We start from the raw sequence: 15,601 nt of genomic DNA, 5'->3' as shown, positions 1-15,601 counted from the left end.
CTTGTTGTGGGGCTGGTGGTGCGAAACACCGAACTGTGATGAACACTGGTGCGTCGCTGGCTGTTGGCGCTGAATATCATGGATCGCTTTGGGCCGGGAATTTTCGGTTTTCAGTGTTTTCTTTTTCAGCATTTTTTTATAGTATTTTCAATATTTTCAGTGATCAGTATTTTGCTAACATGTAAGAGGGGTTGCTTTGGTGCGTGACAAGCGCAGAAATCAATGTTATTTTCAGGGGGACAAAAACTCCATCCATCGAAAGGTCACTGTTGCTGTGGAGGCCTTGAGTGCACTCTGGTTCCTGTTTCTTGGCGACGCCAACTGCTATGCTTGAATGACATCTCCTTAGCGTGCCGTATCGAGGCCATAACTGAGAAGAAGAGTGCCTTCTGGGAAGGAATGCCTCTTGAAAAGTGGTAATAGATGCCTCCTCCGGAGAAACAATGCATGGCTTCCCAAAGATTGAGAGGCTGCTAATTTTTTTTAGAATAAAGTCTTTCGGTAGCTGGTGGCCTTGAGCACGATTGCTACCAAATGCTGTTATTTGACGGAACATGAAAGCGAATTCAAACCCATTCTTCCAACCATGCCTGGGTTATGACATCGAAGAATAGCATGAAGACCATGATGAGACAATGAAAAAATATCCTCATACTTCGAGGTCATAGTTTCCCGCTTATGGCCGATACGGAGTCACCAAAAGCCGCTGTTGGTGACTTAGTCTGTCAGAAATGGGTCATACCTGGCTTCACTTAAGCGAAGGTCATTAGAGCTGAGCATGGTCATATTCGTAAACAAAGGTCAGACAAACTTAAATGAGCATTTTCCGAACTGTTTGCGTCGGTGGCTTTGACTTCGGAGCGTCTGCTAAGCCCAGCCCGTTGCATACACCCTGGGCCATACCCCACGTTGTGCTATCCAACCCACCGGATGACTTTGCCTGCTCCCCTTCGCCAGACAGGAATGCGGAGGGCTTTACGTACCGCGCAATGCTGAATTACGGCCACCCACGCTGGGTTTGACCTTAAGTCAGCTGCCAGCTGCCGCTTCCACTTCAGTCGGGTCAGATAATGTGCCCACGCTGGAACTTGTACCCAGCGCCGCTGGATTACGAGTCCAGCATCGCTCCCCTAGACCGCGGAGACGGCCGTGGTCCAGAGGGCATGTCTCAGGCCCGGCAATGCTCCTTCGTGCATCACGGCACCGGTGTGATACATCACCTGGTAGCAATGCAACATGCTTTAGCTGCCCTCTTAGACGTGCCCCATTCATTGAGGAGAGTGGGTGTTTGCAGTGCAAAATCTTCAGCACGAAGGCGGATTCCCCACTGTACGTGCCAATGCATGCATGCATGTATTATGCATGCATTACGTAGGCATGCATGTAAACATACGGTATACACGCTTTAAGCCATCACCGTTCTCATTTTATATTTATGCGCCATCTGGTGCATCCAGCGCATAGTGTGCATAAATGTTTACAGAGACCATCAGCGAGCATTATGCACTGACCCATTGCTAATTATAAACCGACACCAATGGTGGTACGAGGCAAGGGGCCGCTGGGAATCCGCCGGTACCTGAAATCAGAGACCGCAGCCCATACAACACCGTTGCCAGAATTTTTGGACAGACTCGCATTCCCAGTCTCCAGGTCTTCCCACGTTTGAAAGCTCACGCTTCAGTACTACAAAGCCAATGTTCAACGTTGACCGCTCTCAGCGTGCACCAGTGTGGGACCCTGACCGCTCCAGCGCGCTCCACCCGACCGGGCCGGACGGGCGGCCCTTCGGCGGGGCTGGCGCCGGCTCAGCCGCGGCCGAGGGCCGAGATTACCTGCTCGGCCACGGGCTCTTGGAAGCGAGCTATTGTCTCGCCGCGGCGGCGGCTGCGCACTCCCTGAGGCTGACCGGCGTGTTGGCCCTCGACTGAAGTCACTACCGTCGGACCGATACATGCTTTTCCTTTCAAGTGGCTACACTGTTTGGCTTTTAGCGAACGCCTTTCACCTCTTCAACTAGTGTACCATTAGCTAAGTATCTGTAAATGTTTTTCTCTCAAATTCGTCACTTGCCGGCATTTGCAGCTGTGGTATTTGAGGTTTGAAGCCAGTGTTGCCGCCGGTGGCTGGGGACTGCACCCAGTTCACCAGTTCAGCAGTTCACCAGTTCGCCTCCATTGCGGACGCCATAGCTGCGGCGATCAGTCGCCCGCGCCCCAGTGAAAGGCGGTCGGAGACCTGACGCCATTGGCATCGGTGACGCATTGGGTTGGCATCGGGTGACGCATTGGTTGGCCTCGGGGTGACAGTCGTGGCATCGGGTGACAGCTGGCATCGTTAGTGTCGGATGACGACCCACATCGCGGCTCCTCGACCTGACAGACGACAAGTCGGGAAAAGCATGCGAGGAATGAAAGGAATGCGAGCTTCACCAGGGGGTCGGCTTGCTGATTTGAAGAAGCATTTCTTGCATCGTCACGACGGCCCGCTGACGTCGGTCAGATGACGACATGCCGCGCACGCGAACCCGTTACACGCGCTCTGTCGTCAGCCCTCCAGCCGGGCTTCCACTCTAATACCTCACGCACCGTCCGGCTTTCTGATTTGTGGATCGGCATGAGAAACTGTGGGTGATGCAATCAGTCGCTTCGCTATCTTGTATCGGTTTCGGTATTGTGGCGAGGTGACATCTACTGACCTTTGCATGGCTGGACGTATCTACGTGTGCCGTATCTTCAAGCTTGCGGGCTAAATCTCGACCTCGTGCATGCATTTGGGAGGATAAAGAGTTTGGCTTCAGCGGATTTAGCCTAAAGCTTATGATATCTGCGAAACACGCTTTAAATCGGTTTTATGTACGACACCAATTTCGTGATATCTGCTCCTCTCCACAGACTTCTCCAAACATAATGCTCAGGACTGTGATAAAATAGCTGAATAAATCTTTCAATTTGGTTTCAAATCAATCTTTCAAATCTTCCTTGGATACCCAAGGTCTTTACTGAAACTAATTTTACTCATGGTTGGTGTGCTCTGCCATACCATTTTAAGGGAATGTTTCACATTTGAAGACATTGAAGCAAGCACCAGATGTGATAAAAACACGCTCACTTAAAACTGTTGGCATGCTTTACGTAGAAAAGGCTACTCTATACAGCACAATGTTTTGGTCTTGTAGACATGTTCTCCGATCCGTCATTGTTTCATCAAGTCATCGTGCCTTGCACAACATGATTTAGAGCCAATTAACGAGAGTTATACCTGGAAATCGCGCTCACGAATGCCAGGTATGAGCGGCACGACCATTACATTTTTAATCGGCCTTGATTCGCTGCATGGCGTATCGAATGACAGGATTTGAATGACGTTAACATTGGTGCCATGAATGCCAAAGACGGCCGTAAAATGCTCTCCGCGAAAAAGTCGCCCCATTTTCGCGGGCGTGTAGCTCAGAAGCTAGGGGGGTTCAGGTCTTAAAGAAGGGCAGGGCTGTGAACGGCGCCGAGCGGTCTTCAAAGATGACGACTTCAGTTCAAACCCCCATACATATTGGAACGCTTCCGTTTTAGTCGCTCTCTAACCCGGATGGGTGTGCACATGTTTCAAACATATCAGGCATGAAGAATTCCGGCATCTCACGGACTTGCTTGCCACCAGGTGGCCAGCCGTAGCTTCAGAATCGCACACAACGGGCAGCGCGCTGGCTTGAGTCCGGTCGTTCCTCGGTGGCTGGGGGAGGGGGGGGGGAGGCTTCCCGTCACGTGTGCTCCGCAGTCGGGTGGTTTGTGTTCAGTCATTTGTTGCTCCAGAGTAGGGGACCGTCTGCGCTCTGTCACCTGTGCTCCACAGTCGGGTGGTCTTTGTTCCGTCGCCTGGTGCCCCGCGGTCGGCGGTCCGTGTTGTCAACCTGTGTTCCGCTTGAGTGGTCTGTGTTCCGTCACCCTGTGCTCTGCGCGGGTGGTGGCTGCACACTGACCAGCGTAATCGCCACAAACGACCGCGAAGCGTTTCGGGCGCGCGGGCGCTCGTGGTGGCGCAGGCGGCGCCGGCCGGCCGGTCGGCACTGCGCGCCGGTCCGTCCGGCACGTGCCGCGCCGCCGGCACCGTCTGACCCTTGACCCCGGCGCGCGCGACATCTGAGGGGCTGCCCGCTGCCGGTCGTCGGCCGTCTGTTGCTGCCCTCTGGTAAGCGACCGAAGCGAAGAGCTGTTTGCTTCGTTCGTTGCATAAACTCGCGCCATGGTGGTATCACGGAGTAGAGCAATGACGCAAGAACTCAGTGATTTAATTATATTTTTTTTCATTGCAGAAGCATGCATGTGGTTACGCTGCTGCTTGTCGGTCATGCAAACGCGTGTTTCATCTTCCCACAAAGCAGAGGGTCATTTGCCGAGCGATGATACAGGATGGTCTCATTGAATAACGTGGGTAATGATGCCAAACAATAGACGTTGTAGCATGAACATAAGCCACACGTTTGCAAAGGGGAAAGAGCTGAGGCTTAAAGCTTTTGCTGGGTCAGCGGAAACTTCGCATTTTATTTACCTGGATTATCACAATAACCGCGACCCGATCAACAGCAACGATGGTCGTGGAACACCTACCTTCAGGGACCGAATATCACTGAACCACATGAATTGCTTGAATCGTGACTTGTACCACCAACATCAACCGAGCCACGATTCTTACCGCGGAGCAGGGCCATTGTGTATTGCTGAACGGCGGTCATGGGTACTGGGTGAACCATAAAACTGAACCCCAACGATCATTAACTGAACCCTGACAATTGGGTGAGCCACAGACAAATAAACCCCGGCAATTAAATACCCACGACAAGTAGCGCAAGTCTCCTTATTGAGCGAGCACTGACCATTGAGTTTGGGCCTCTCTCTCCGCCAAAATGCCGTGCCACTCTGCGGCGTGCAGCGGCGCCCACTACACGCCGCGCGCCGCGCCGCGCCGCGCGCCACGGCGCCGACCGCTCAGTTCAGCACGTGACCTGGCGCCGGGCCAGGACACGCCGCGGCCGAGCTGCCAAAGCTCGGGGTGGACGCGGCCACCGACTCACAGGGCCCCGTCGGGTGCCGGGCGTTAGGGGCGGCCTCTGAGTCACGTGCGGACGTGGAGTTCCCGGGCTACTGGATTCGGGAACGCGCGCGGCTCCATACACAACACGGTTAGGGAAGCGCGCGAGGATTGGACGGTGGGCGATGACGAAGATCTCCATTGGCAGAAATCTAACAGGATGAAAATACGAGGGCTAGGGGGCGCACTGCGATAGAGCATCACGTACCAATGCGAGGTGTGCGGGCTGCAGTAATAACCGGAAGTGCAGTGTGCAGTGAACAGTGTGCACACACTGCAGTGTACATTGTGCAGTGAAGTGGCACAACAGTGGAAGTGCAGTGGTGAGGTACGAAAGACTGGGTGCACCCGACGCCAATGACTAGATGAGAGATGTGCAGGTCGATAACATTTTACCAAGGGCTGTCTTCCTCAGTCGGACCGAGCATTTGTTGCAATCGTTCGATGATGTTTATATACAACTTTATAATGGTCACAACAACTCCTATGCGCGCGTAGATTGCACAAGTACACAGAAATTCAGCCTGTAAATACATTGAGAAATAGCTCTCACCACGAATCGTTATAATGCTGTCCGTACAACCGTATAATGTATAATGTTATAATGCTATGTTTGGCACGCTGTGCACGTGCGCTCAGTGTGCATAATGGTGTGCATAATGGTGTACATACGGAAGCAAGAGTGTACATACAAGAGCAACAATGTACATACAGGATCAACAGTCGTACATAAAGAGCATATTCAGCCAGCTTGCATACGTGTGTGAGGAAGCCGGGTGGTCTGGGAGCGGAAGGAGGGGGGGGGGGGGGGGGGGGGGCACTGTTTGTTGATTGGTGTGGGCTGATTCACAGCTGAGTTTCCCGTGGCCTCGGACTGTTGGATTGCATCTGCTGGACAAGTAGGAAACCCTCCCTATCGCTGTCGCCAGCGGACCACATAAAGGCAGACAACATCTATGCTAACATGCTAACTACAGAATACTGCAAATCAAACGTTTGCACCCTCTGTTTTTCATGGCGAAACTGGTTTCAGGTGGATTATATTTGGCAGCCGCGTGGAATATCGGTTGCTCCATTTGCTAATAGCGCTAATATTGCGGTGTTGTTGGTCGGTGTTTACATTGCATTCTGGTGGCCTTCAAGACGTTCAGTAAAGGCTATCAAGGCACTACACACGACTCAGGCTCAGGCCCAGGACAGGCTCAGGACAGCCTTAAACTCTCTTTTTTCTCTTTGTCTCTGTTCTTCTGGCGCAACACATATGAGCACCACCGATATGGACCGCGTTGTTTGTGGGAATGGCCCGCGTGATTTTTAATGACGATTACCAGTGGCGTTTTGGTTGGCAAACGCATTGTCTGCGTGTGTCGCTACTCTCACGCATTGGTGAAACGCGCGAAGTGAGGCCTTTCGAAGCACGTCTAGTTTGCAGCCTGATGCCTGCTTTTGATTCGTGAACAGCACAAGCGGAGCCTTTTGATTCGTGGACAACACAAGCGGAGCCTTTTGATTCGTGAACAGCACAAGCGGAGCCTTTTGATTCGTGGACAACACAAGCGGAGCCTTTTGATTCGTGGACAACGCAAGCGGAGATTGTAATTCATGGACAACACAAGCGAAGCCTCGTCAAAATTGTGGGGAATTGAGGGAGGGGGCGGGCGGGGGGGGCGAACATTATGTTTCGGCGAAAACATCTAGATACCACACCAGTATAACCATTTATTTCTCGGCGATTTTTTTGTGTAAATTTAGCCAGATTGCAGGGAGGTGGGAGACATTGGAGGGACTGGCAAGAATCTCGAAAGAAACGCGGAGTTACCCCGATGGTGACCAGTGTGCCCTCCACTATTGGCCCGGAGTGGCCGTTGCCCGCGGTTTGCCTGTTGCCATAGACCCCACATCGTGATCACGAGCGCTCAGGCTCACAGCTGGTGGACGGCCTGGGCCGTTGGTCCTTACCGCTCTGTGTAAATCAGTGATGTACATATGGAGTGGAGCTGATTGCCCATGACGATCACTCGCTTCGCTCAAACACAGCATTGTTCACTTAATGGAGATGGAAATGTGGCGGCGAGAGAGAGAGAGAGAGAGATAGAGAGAGAGAAGGAGAGAGAGGAGAGAGAGAGAGAGATAGAGAGAGGAGAGAGAGAGAGAGAAGAGAGAAGAGGAGAGAGAGAGAGAGAGAGAGAGAGAGAGAGAGAGAGAGAGGAGGAGAGAGAGAGGAGAGAGAGAGAGAAGAGATAGAGAGAGAGAGAGAGAGAGAGAGAGAGAGAGAGATAGAGAAGAGAGATAGAGAGAGAGAGAGAGAGAGAGAGAGAGAGAGAGAGAGAGAGAGAGAGAGAGAGAGAGAGAGAAGAGAGAGAGAGAGAGAGAGAGAGAGAGAGAGGAGAGAGCGCTTAGTAACAAGGTGCATGTGGTAAGGCCTTGTTTGACATGCACTATGCTTCAGCTCCCTCGTGTTGGCATGCCCATTCAGCGCTGTTTTCTCCATGGACGTTATTGGCCGTGATCAGTCCAGGCTGTAATTCCTTGCTCTTTTGCTCATTTCAAGTGTCACCCCGCGTGAACCAATGCGGGGCTTGTCTTGTGTCAACCAAGTAATTGGATTTCGCGGAGAGTGCAGTCCATGAGAATGTTGCATGCACATGCGGATATAAAAATTACGTAACGTGCAAACTCATTCAGTAATCACTGCAGCCCTCTTGTTCTGTGCCTTTGGTGCTTTCCAAGTTGAGAAATATATCCGGCGTGGTTGTTAGAGTAATTAACATCAACAGGCATATAATTTGCAATGCATTGAAGCCGGTCACAGTGCGGTTAAATGAGGTAACATCTATAATGATTCCACACAATGCAACATATCTCGCAACAGGACAACACGACAGGATCAACAAACACAACGCAACAAAATGGTCAAGGTTGTCAAGGCTGGACTCACAAGTCACAAGGGCCGCGTATTGCCCGACCCACGCTACCCTCGACGTCACCCCGCCATCACAGCCATCGCAGCCATCGCAGCTCACTGAAACGGTGCACCGCTGTCCGAGCCGTGACGAGGCGCCACCGGCGTGGCTGACACCGCAGGAAGCCCGGAACTCCGCCGGTGGCATGAGTCAGGCGGGCACACACGTCATGCGAGCCCCCTGGTTCGGGTGACCAGAGTCTGCACGGCCGCGCCGCCGGGCGGGGCGCGACGTCACGGATGCCTGGGACGGTGCCCGCAGAAGGCGCGACTCTAGTTCGGGGACTCCCCCGAGCGGCTGCAGCCGGCCTGCCGTCGCCGGCCTGGGTACCGACACCGGTCACCACTCGCCCTGGGTACTGACACTGCTCACCGCCCCGCCCTAGATACCGACATCGCTCACCCTTGGTACCGACAGCGGCCCACCGCCCACTCTGAGCACCTTAACCGCTCACGGTGGGGCGAGCCGCCCCCCCCCCTCCCCGGTAACCAGACGACCTGAATGTCCCGGCAGCCAGGCGACCTGAGTGTCCCGGCAGCCAGGCGACCTGAGTGTCCCGGCAGCCAGGCGACCTGAGTGTCCCGGCAGTCAGGCGACCTGAGTGTCCCGGCAGCCAGGCGACCTGAGTGTCCCGGCAGCCAGGAGACCTGAGTGTCCCGATAGTCAGGTGACTTGAGTGTCCCGGCAGCCAGGAGACCTGAGTGTCCCGGCAGCCAGGAGACCTGAGTGTCCAGGCAACCAGGCGACCTGAGTGTCCCGGCAACCAGGCGACCTGAGTGTCCCGGCAGCCATGTGACCTGAGTTCCCCCATGATCTGAGTGCCGCCTGGACGCCTGCACCCATTGTCGGTCACTTGAGGAAGTCTCGTTAGCGCAGTTCTGTCAGATAACCGCAGTCTGACCCACACCAGTCGTCTTTTCCTTTCATCCTACAGCCCCGAAATGGTCATTTCTGGCTGAAAGGGCTCCATCCTCGCTCTACCCATTGACAGTCCCTTGTGGAAGTCTCGTTAGCGCAGTTCTGCCAGGTAACCGCAATCCTACCCGAACCAGTCGTCTTTTCCTTTCATCGTACAGCCCCGAATGCCCATTTCTGACTGAAATGGCTCTATGCTCAACCAAAACGAAGCGGCCTGGACGGTGACGGTGGCAGGGCAGTTCTCACAGAAAGGTCATCCGCGCGCACGAGGCGGCAGAGGATCGGGTCAGTGCCCTGCGGAAGCGTTGCGCCGTCCGGTAATTTGAGTCTCAACTTTCAAAGGCATGCTTGAACTAAACCACTTGGACGTTGCGAGAGCTGGGGTTCGGGCAATGAATTTAGCCTGGCACGGGACTTGACATCTCGACAGCATGCCAGGCCTTTCAATATTGCGGCTTTCAGTTTCCCCCAACGAAGCATATCTCTATAATGGATTAGCCTCTCACGACCAATATTTGATATTGGTTTGAAAAATGGTCGTTTGCGGGCACGTTTGCGATCTCATGCGTACGTGCCATCGTTACATCTGCCATGCCTGCAGCGTGAGTTGGCTGTGCAGATCAATGGTAGTTTCAATTGGTGGAGTCCGCAAGCAACGCGCTTGATTGATGGGCGCTTGATTGACGACATGTACGAAACTTTTGCTAGAGGGTGAGATCACGTTGGAGGGGAGATTTGGGTCAGACCACATCGGCAGCTGAGTGCGTCGTAAGGCCCATCCCCCTCCCCTCCGAGGGAGATTCAGTGTCTGCTGATGTTGTTGCGTCCTTCGATGTGCTTTCACATGACGCAGTTTGACGCCGATGTGTTGGTGGGTTACTTAACCGATCGCATAGAATGTTCGCTCGGTGACCTGCCCACCTGTCGCTGAGGTTGGGGTCCCCCTAGCGACAGCTGTAGCAGTACAGAGCCGTGCGCCGCTGTAGCGGCCAGCGCCGAACCTCTGCTACAAAATTGGCGCACTTCATGCATACCGCGTAGACTTTTCACTGAGAATGATTCCTAAGAATACTGAACCGTTGCTTAATCGGAAGGAAGCCGTCTCCAGTGCATGCTCAGTGCCAGGTCATCATTCCATCGCCCGTAATGAATGGCAGCAGGAAAACATATACTATCTGATGCGACAGTCATGCAACAGATTGCTTGGTTCGCTGGGTCCAGCGTCCGTCCTATTGTTCCAATAGAACCGCAGCTCGGGTGTGGCGTGACGCAGACTGACCAATGGCAGCGCGCCCAAAAATGGCTGTGCTGTGTTTATCACGTGAGCGTCTGTAATGTCCACTTAGCCTTGCGTTTCCAACGATTCATTGTCCTTCCGTCGTCACAGAAAACCAAGGGAATGCCAATCGTTTCGTAACGTAGATCATGTGAGGGAAGGTGATTTTCCATCCATGCCAACCATGTGCAGGACGGATACGACATGAGAGAACGAGTCTGTTCAAAGAGGTGCGCCACCATGCCCATCAATTTGTTATGCAGCCATGGACCGCCACCAGCCTCTGCGCAGCTGCGATGGCGCATCGTTAATGCGATGACGCATTAGTAACGGACTAGGGCCGTTGGGGACTGACTCGCAAAGCGAAACACGACCATACGCGTGTCTGAATTACGTCGTGTAGGCTTGCGGCCGGGCTGTTCATAAGCTTAAGTAGCAGAACGTAAGCAGAACGGTTCTGCTCTGTTCGTGCCGATTGTGGGAGCTGTCGAGGCTGATGTTGAAAAATTGGACGTGTCTGTCTGGCTGAGGTTTTTTGTCTCCGAGTCCATGCGACTCAAAAAGAAAATGCCCTGAGTCATGTTGCCGTTTTATGAAGCTCTGCTCTTGTTCACTGACGCCGCAGCGACTAACCGCGTCCTGTGCAGGGAGCACTTGGTCACTTCGTCGCAGTGACTAATCGCGAGCCTGCGGAGGGTGACCTTGCTCACTTCGTCGCAGTGACTGACCACCGGCCGGTGCAGGGTAACCTTGTTCACTAGCGTCGCAGTGACTGAACGCGGGCCTGTGCAGGCAATTGGTCGCCTCGTCGCAGTGACTAATCGCGAGCCTGTGGAGGGTGACCTTGCTCACTTCGTCGCAGTGACTGACCACCGGCCGGTGCAGGGTGACCTTGTTGACCGAAGCCTCAGTGACTGACAGGCGATTGGTACTCTGAATATGCAGCAGTTACCTGCAACGACAAACGGAAGTCACCGGCGGCCGCCGCGCTACCATGGTCGCTGTCGTCAGCCGGGCCTTCTGCGAGCTCGCGGTGCGGACCGTTGTGCCACCGCCGTTGGCTGGTCCCGGGTTCCGTGCTCTGTCTGTAATTTTTTAGATTCAGCTGGTGTTGGAGAGACTGCGTCGGCTAGCTCCTGCTGTTTCAGCTGCTGTGAGGTGCTGTTCGGTTGACTGTTCTATGATCCGCTGCTGTGACGACGATAGCGCTATGTCGGATGTCGGTCGGACCCTGCTGTGTGCTGTTTCGGTTGACTGTTCTATGTCCGCTGCTGTGACGACGATAAGCGCTAGCTGTCGGATGTCGGTCGGACCCTGCTGTGTGCTGTTTCGGTTGACTGTTTATGTCCGCTGCTGTGACGACGATAGCGCTATGTCGGATGTCGGTCGGACCCTGCTGTGTGCTGTTTCGGTTGACTGTTCTATGTCCGCTGCTGTGACGACGATAGCGCTATGTCGGATGTCGGTCGGACCCTGCTGTGTGCTGTTTCGGTTGACTGATTCTATGTCCGCTGCTGTGACGACGATAGCGCTATGTCGGATGTCGGTTGACCCTGCTGTGTGTGCTTTGTTTCGGTTGACTGTTCTATGTCCGCTGCTGTGACGACGATAGCGCTATGTCGGATGTCGGTCGGACCTGCTGTGTGCTGTTCCGGTTCTTCGTCGTGCCAACGCCTTCTCTGCTGCTCTACGCCGCCTTCTGTCAGGGCAAAGTGCTCTTCTGTCAGGGCTGGTGCTCTTCTGTCAGGGCCCGGTGTCGTTCTGTCAGGGCTGGTGCTGTTCTGTCAGGGCTGGCGCTGTTCTGTCAGGGCCCTGTGCTGTTCTGTCAGGGCCCGGTGCTGCTCTGTCAGGGTCCTGTGCTGCTCTGTCAGGGCCCGATGCTGTTCTGTCAGGGCGCGGCGCTGCTGACGCCACGCCCCGGTCCCGTGTGCCGCAGGAAGGCCACCCGTCAGATGATCGACGCGTGGCTTCTCTCCCACGCCATCACGCAGAGTCTGCAGGAGAGCTGTCTGCATCGACACGCCACCTCCGTGCCCGGCAGCAGGTCAGTCTCAACACGCCACCCTCGTACCGGGTGCTGCCGGTCCACCAGCACCCCTGGGCCGCCCCTAGAAGTGTCATGGCCACCACAGTGCTCGATCGCCTCCTGCGACGCCGGACCCAGGTCGCCACATGGTCGTCACAAAGCACTGGAAAGCACCAGAAAACAGCAAGAAGGCAACGGAAAGAGGAACGATGTCTTTCGTCAGGGAGATTGATCGTGTGTCTATCCACAAGTTCGCAAAATGAGTAGGTTCCAAAATGATTTCGGGTGGGAGGGAGCTGAGCAGTGAACAATGGCTGAACGTACCCCCCCCCCCCCCCCAAATAGTCAACATATGCTCCCCAGATTTCACCCACTTTCTTCTCAAGTTTTGAGGGGGAGGACTGGAGCGCCTCAACTGAATAGGAAACAACACCCTGTGAGCTGCGATGTAAGTTTGTAACCGGGGTGGAACGGATTTTCTGTACCGGACTAGGATTGATGCTGTGCCTGCGATGGCGTCTGGTCTGGTGTTGCGGTCTGATGATGAGGTCTGGTCTGGTGTTGGGGTCTGGCGATGGGGTCTAGTCTGGCGCTACGCCAAGACTGCGGCACACTGTACTGAGACCGAGACTGGGACCGAAGCCGGCTGAGGCTTGGGCGTTATGACAAAAAGTTACGACTAAACTGCGGCACACTGTACTGAGACCGAGACTGGGACCGGAGCCGGCTGAGGCTTGGGTGAGAACGGAGCTGACACTTGCATCACCACTGCAAGCTACGTTTAAGCACATGGGACTTTGCAAGATGCGACAGCTACAATTCCAGCGCAACCCGAAGACGCGCCGTTTCCATAATCGGGTGGTCACGACCTCATTCCATTCGTGCTGCCCCAGGTCACTTATCCTCGGTGTCTGCCCCAGGTCCTTTATCCTCGGTGTGCTGCCCCAGGTCACTTTATCCTCGGTGTGCTGCCCCAGGTCACTTTATCCTCGGTGTGCTGCCCCAGGTCACTTTTCCTCGGTGTGCTGCCCCAGGTCACTTTATCCTCGGGTGCTGCCCAGGTCACTTTATCCTCGGTGTGTGCTGCCCCAGGTCACTTTATCCTCGGTGTGCTGCCCAGGTCACTTTATCCTCGGGTGCTGCCCCAGGTCACTTTATCCTCGGTGTGCTGCCCCAGGTCACTTTCCTCGTGTGCTGCCCCAGGTCACTTATCCTCGGTGTGCTGCCCGGTCACTTTATCCTCGGTGTGCTGCCCCAGGTCACTTATCCTCGGTGTGCTGCCCCAGGTCACTTTATTATCCTCGGTGTGCTGCCCCCGGTCACTTTATCCTCGGTGTGCTGCCCCAGGTCCACTTTATCCTCGGTTGGTGCTGCCCCAGTCACTTTATCCTCGGTGCCAGGCACAGATTCACGCGGGACTGGCATTCGTGTTTTCATCCTTATCCTCACTTCCAATGCCGCATCCCCGACCGCCCCGCCCCTTCAGCAAGCCTTTGCGGTATTTCCTGCCACTGGTTGACATTAACGTTGCCGCGGCGAGACGAGCGGGACCTGTATGTGACGTCGTTTGTTTTGACGCAATTGATTCTTATCGGATGGTCTGATGTCATTCGCCAATGGCGATGCATGGTGATTGGGCGGTTGGCTTGACCGTGACGTCATGTGTGCTTAGCCCGTGGCTGTTTGACGTCACCCGTTGGCCTTCTGTCGACGAACCGTCCCAGAATAGCTCCTGCTAGGATTGTCTGACTTTGGTTTAGCGCGTGGGGTCTGGGAATTACGGCTGCAAAGCATTAGAAAGTAGCATAAAGTGTTATCGATAATGCATCTGGTCCTTGGCCGTGTTGACCTCATGTGGAAGCTCCGAGCTGTTTGCACTTCTTTTTCTTTTGCCTCCCTCAGTCTGACCATCGGCTCGAGGCCTCCTGACCTACCACCATCCACCATGACCTATCGACCGATGACCTACGATGACCTACCGACATCAGTTGAGTCTCAGTCAGTGGAGACGTCGATCTTGAGGCCGCCGCTTCCCGCCGAGGTTCTGCGCCGTACCCTGTCGCAGTCGGTCCTTGAGGAGGCCGCTGAGGAGGTGACGGGCGTGACCCGGGGCTGTGGCGGGCCACGACCGCCGCGCGGGCGTGCCTCAAGTGTCATCGTCACAGTCACAGACGTGACTTGAGACGCGGCGCCCAGAATAAATGTCCCGCCGGAAATCCCGTCTCGGATCGAGTGGACGGATCGACAGATAGCGTATCGGCTCCAGAACGTGCCGGACCAGGCGTTAGGGCGGCTATTTTGGCGCGGCGCGGACGGCTGTGCCGTGTCGTTCGAGAAGATTGACTTTCAGCGGGACCCAAATTGTCGCAGTGACCCCCGTCCTGACGGACTGAAAGGATCAGTACGACCCGCCTCGGGGTTAGCGGTCAAAGCCATTGCTTGCGATGCGCTAGTCGATTGTCTGATGTCTAGCCTGTACTGGCACACGATCGCCCGACAACTCGGGCCGTTGCGACACGTGATGTCTTCGCGACCTGCAGTGCTCTTCGCCAGAGAGTTGTTGTCTGGCAACTCTTGAGGACAATGAGGCCAGAATTTCCTTGATTGCTTTCTGAATTTCTGGGGCACGTTTTAAGGCAATGCAATCAGTTATGATGGATATCGAACACGTCGCTCAGCTGTTTTGGCACGGGTGTGTTGTGCGGCTTTCTGCTGAACAGGTCAGCTGATTGTCGTCCAGGGACGTCACGGAACGACCGTGAGTTCAAGCTGTTGAACTTCCTACACGCCGGGTTTCACACGATTCTCCCTTCTCTACCGCTTCGGTCCTCGCTACTTACCCTTTCCTCTCCCTATTGCTCGGCCCTCGCTACTTACACCTTCTCCCGTCCCTATGGCTCGGTCCTCGCTACTCACCCTTCTCCCATCCCTATTGCTCGGTCCTCGCTATTTACCCTTCTCCCATCCCTATTGCTCGGTCCTCGTTACTTACCCTTCTCCCTCCCTATTGCTCGGTCCTCGCCACTCACCCTTCTCACGTCCCTATCTCTCGGTCCTCACTACCCTCCAGTTCACTCGGGCGCTGAGGCCCCGTTGTTCTTTGCGTACCTGTTCAGTCTTTCAACATCGAACTCCTGACTCGGGCGGCCGTGAGCGTTTCGCCTGCCCTTGGCGCCCTTCATCTGCGGCCCTTTCATCGGGTGAGCCCCACCTTAGCCCAACACCGTCGCTCATCAGACAACCAGGGTCCATCGGTGGTGACTTGTCGCTCGCCGGCCGACCCTGCCCGATTCTCCGGACTTTGGTGCCCCACCGTACCGCATCACCCAGCAG

General features: G+C 54.8%; 1 protein-coding gene across 1 annotated transcript in view; it reads left to right on the top strand.

Moving 5' to 3' along the window:
- The window catches only part of LOC119091180 (uncharacterized), a 21,284-nt gene extending 8,631 nt beyond the window's left edge, over positions 1-12,653 (top strand). Inside the window, exon 2 of the mRNA XM_037213836.1 lies at positions 12,179-12,653. Coding sequence (XP_037069731.1) covers positions 12,179-12,500 — 322 coding nt within the window. The 3' untranslated portion in view covers positions 12,501-12,653. The remainder of the gene's footprint in view (positions 1-12,178) is intronic.
- The last annotated feature ends 2,948 nt before the right edge of the window (positions 12,654-15,601 follow it).

This window comes from Pollicipes pollicipes, unplaced genomic scaffold (assembly GCF_011947565.3).
Source record: "Pollicipes pollicipes isolate AB1234 unplaced genomic scaffold, Ppol_2.1 Scaffold_1600;HRSCAF=1878_pilon_pilon_pilon, whole genome shotgun sequence".
NCBI classification, from domain to species: domain Eukaryota; kingdom Metazoa; phylum Arthropoda; class Thecostraca; order Pollicipedomorpha; family Pollicipedidae; genus Pollicipes; species Pollicipes pollicipes.
The sequence above is the reverse complement of the archived record's forward strand: the minus strand, read 5'-3'. Positions and strand labels throughout refer to the sequence as shown.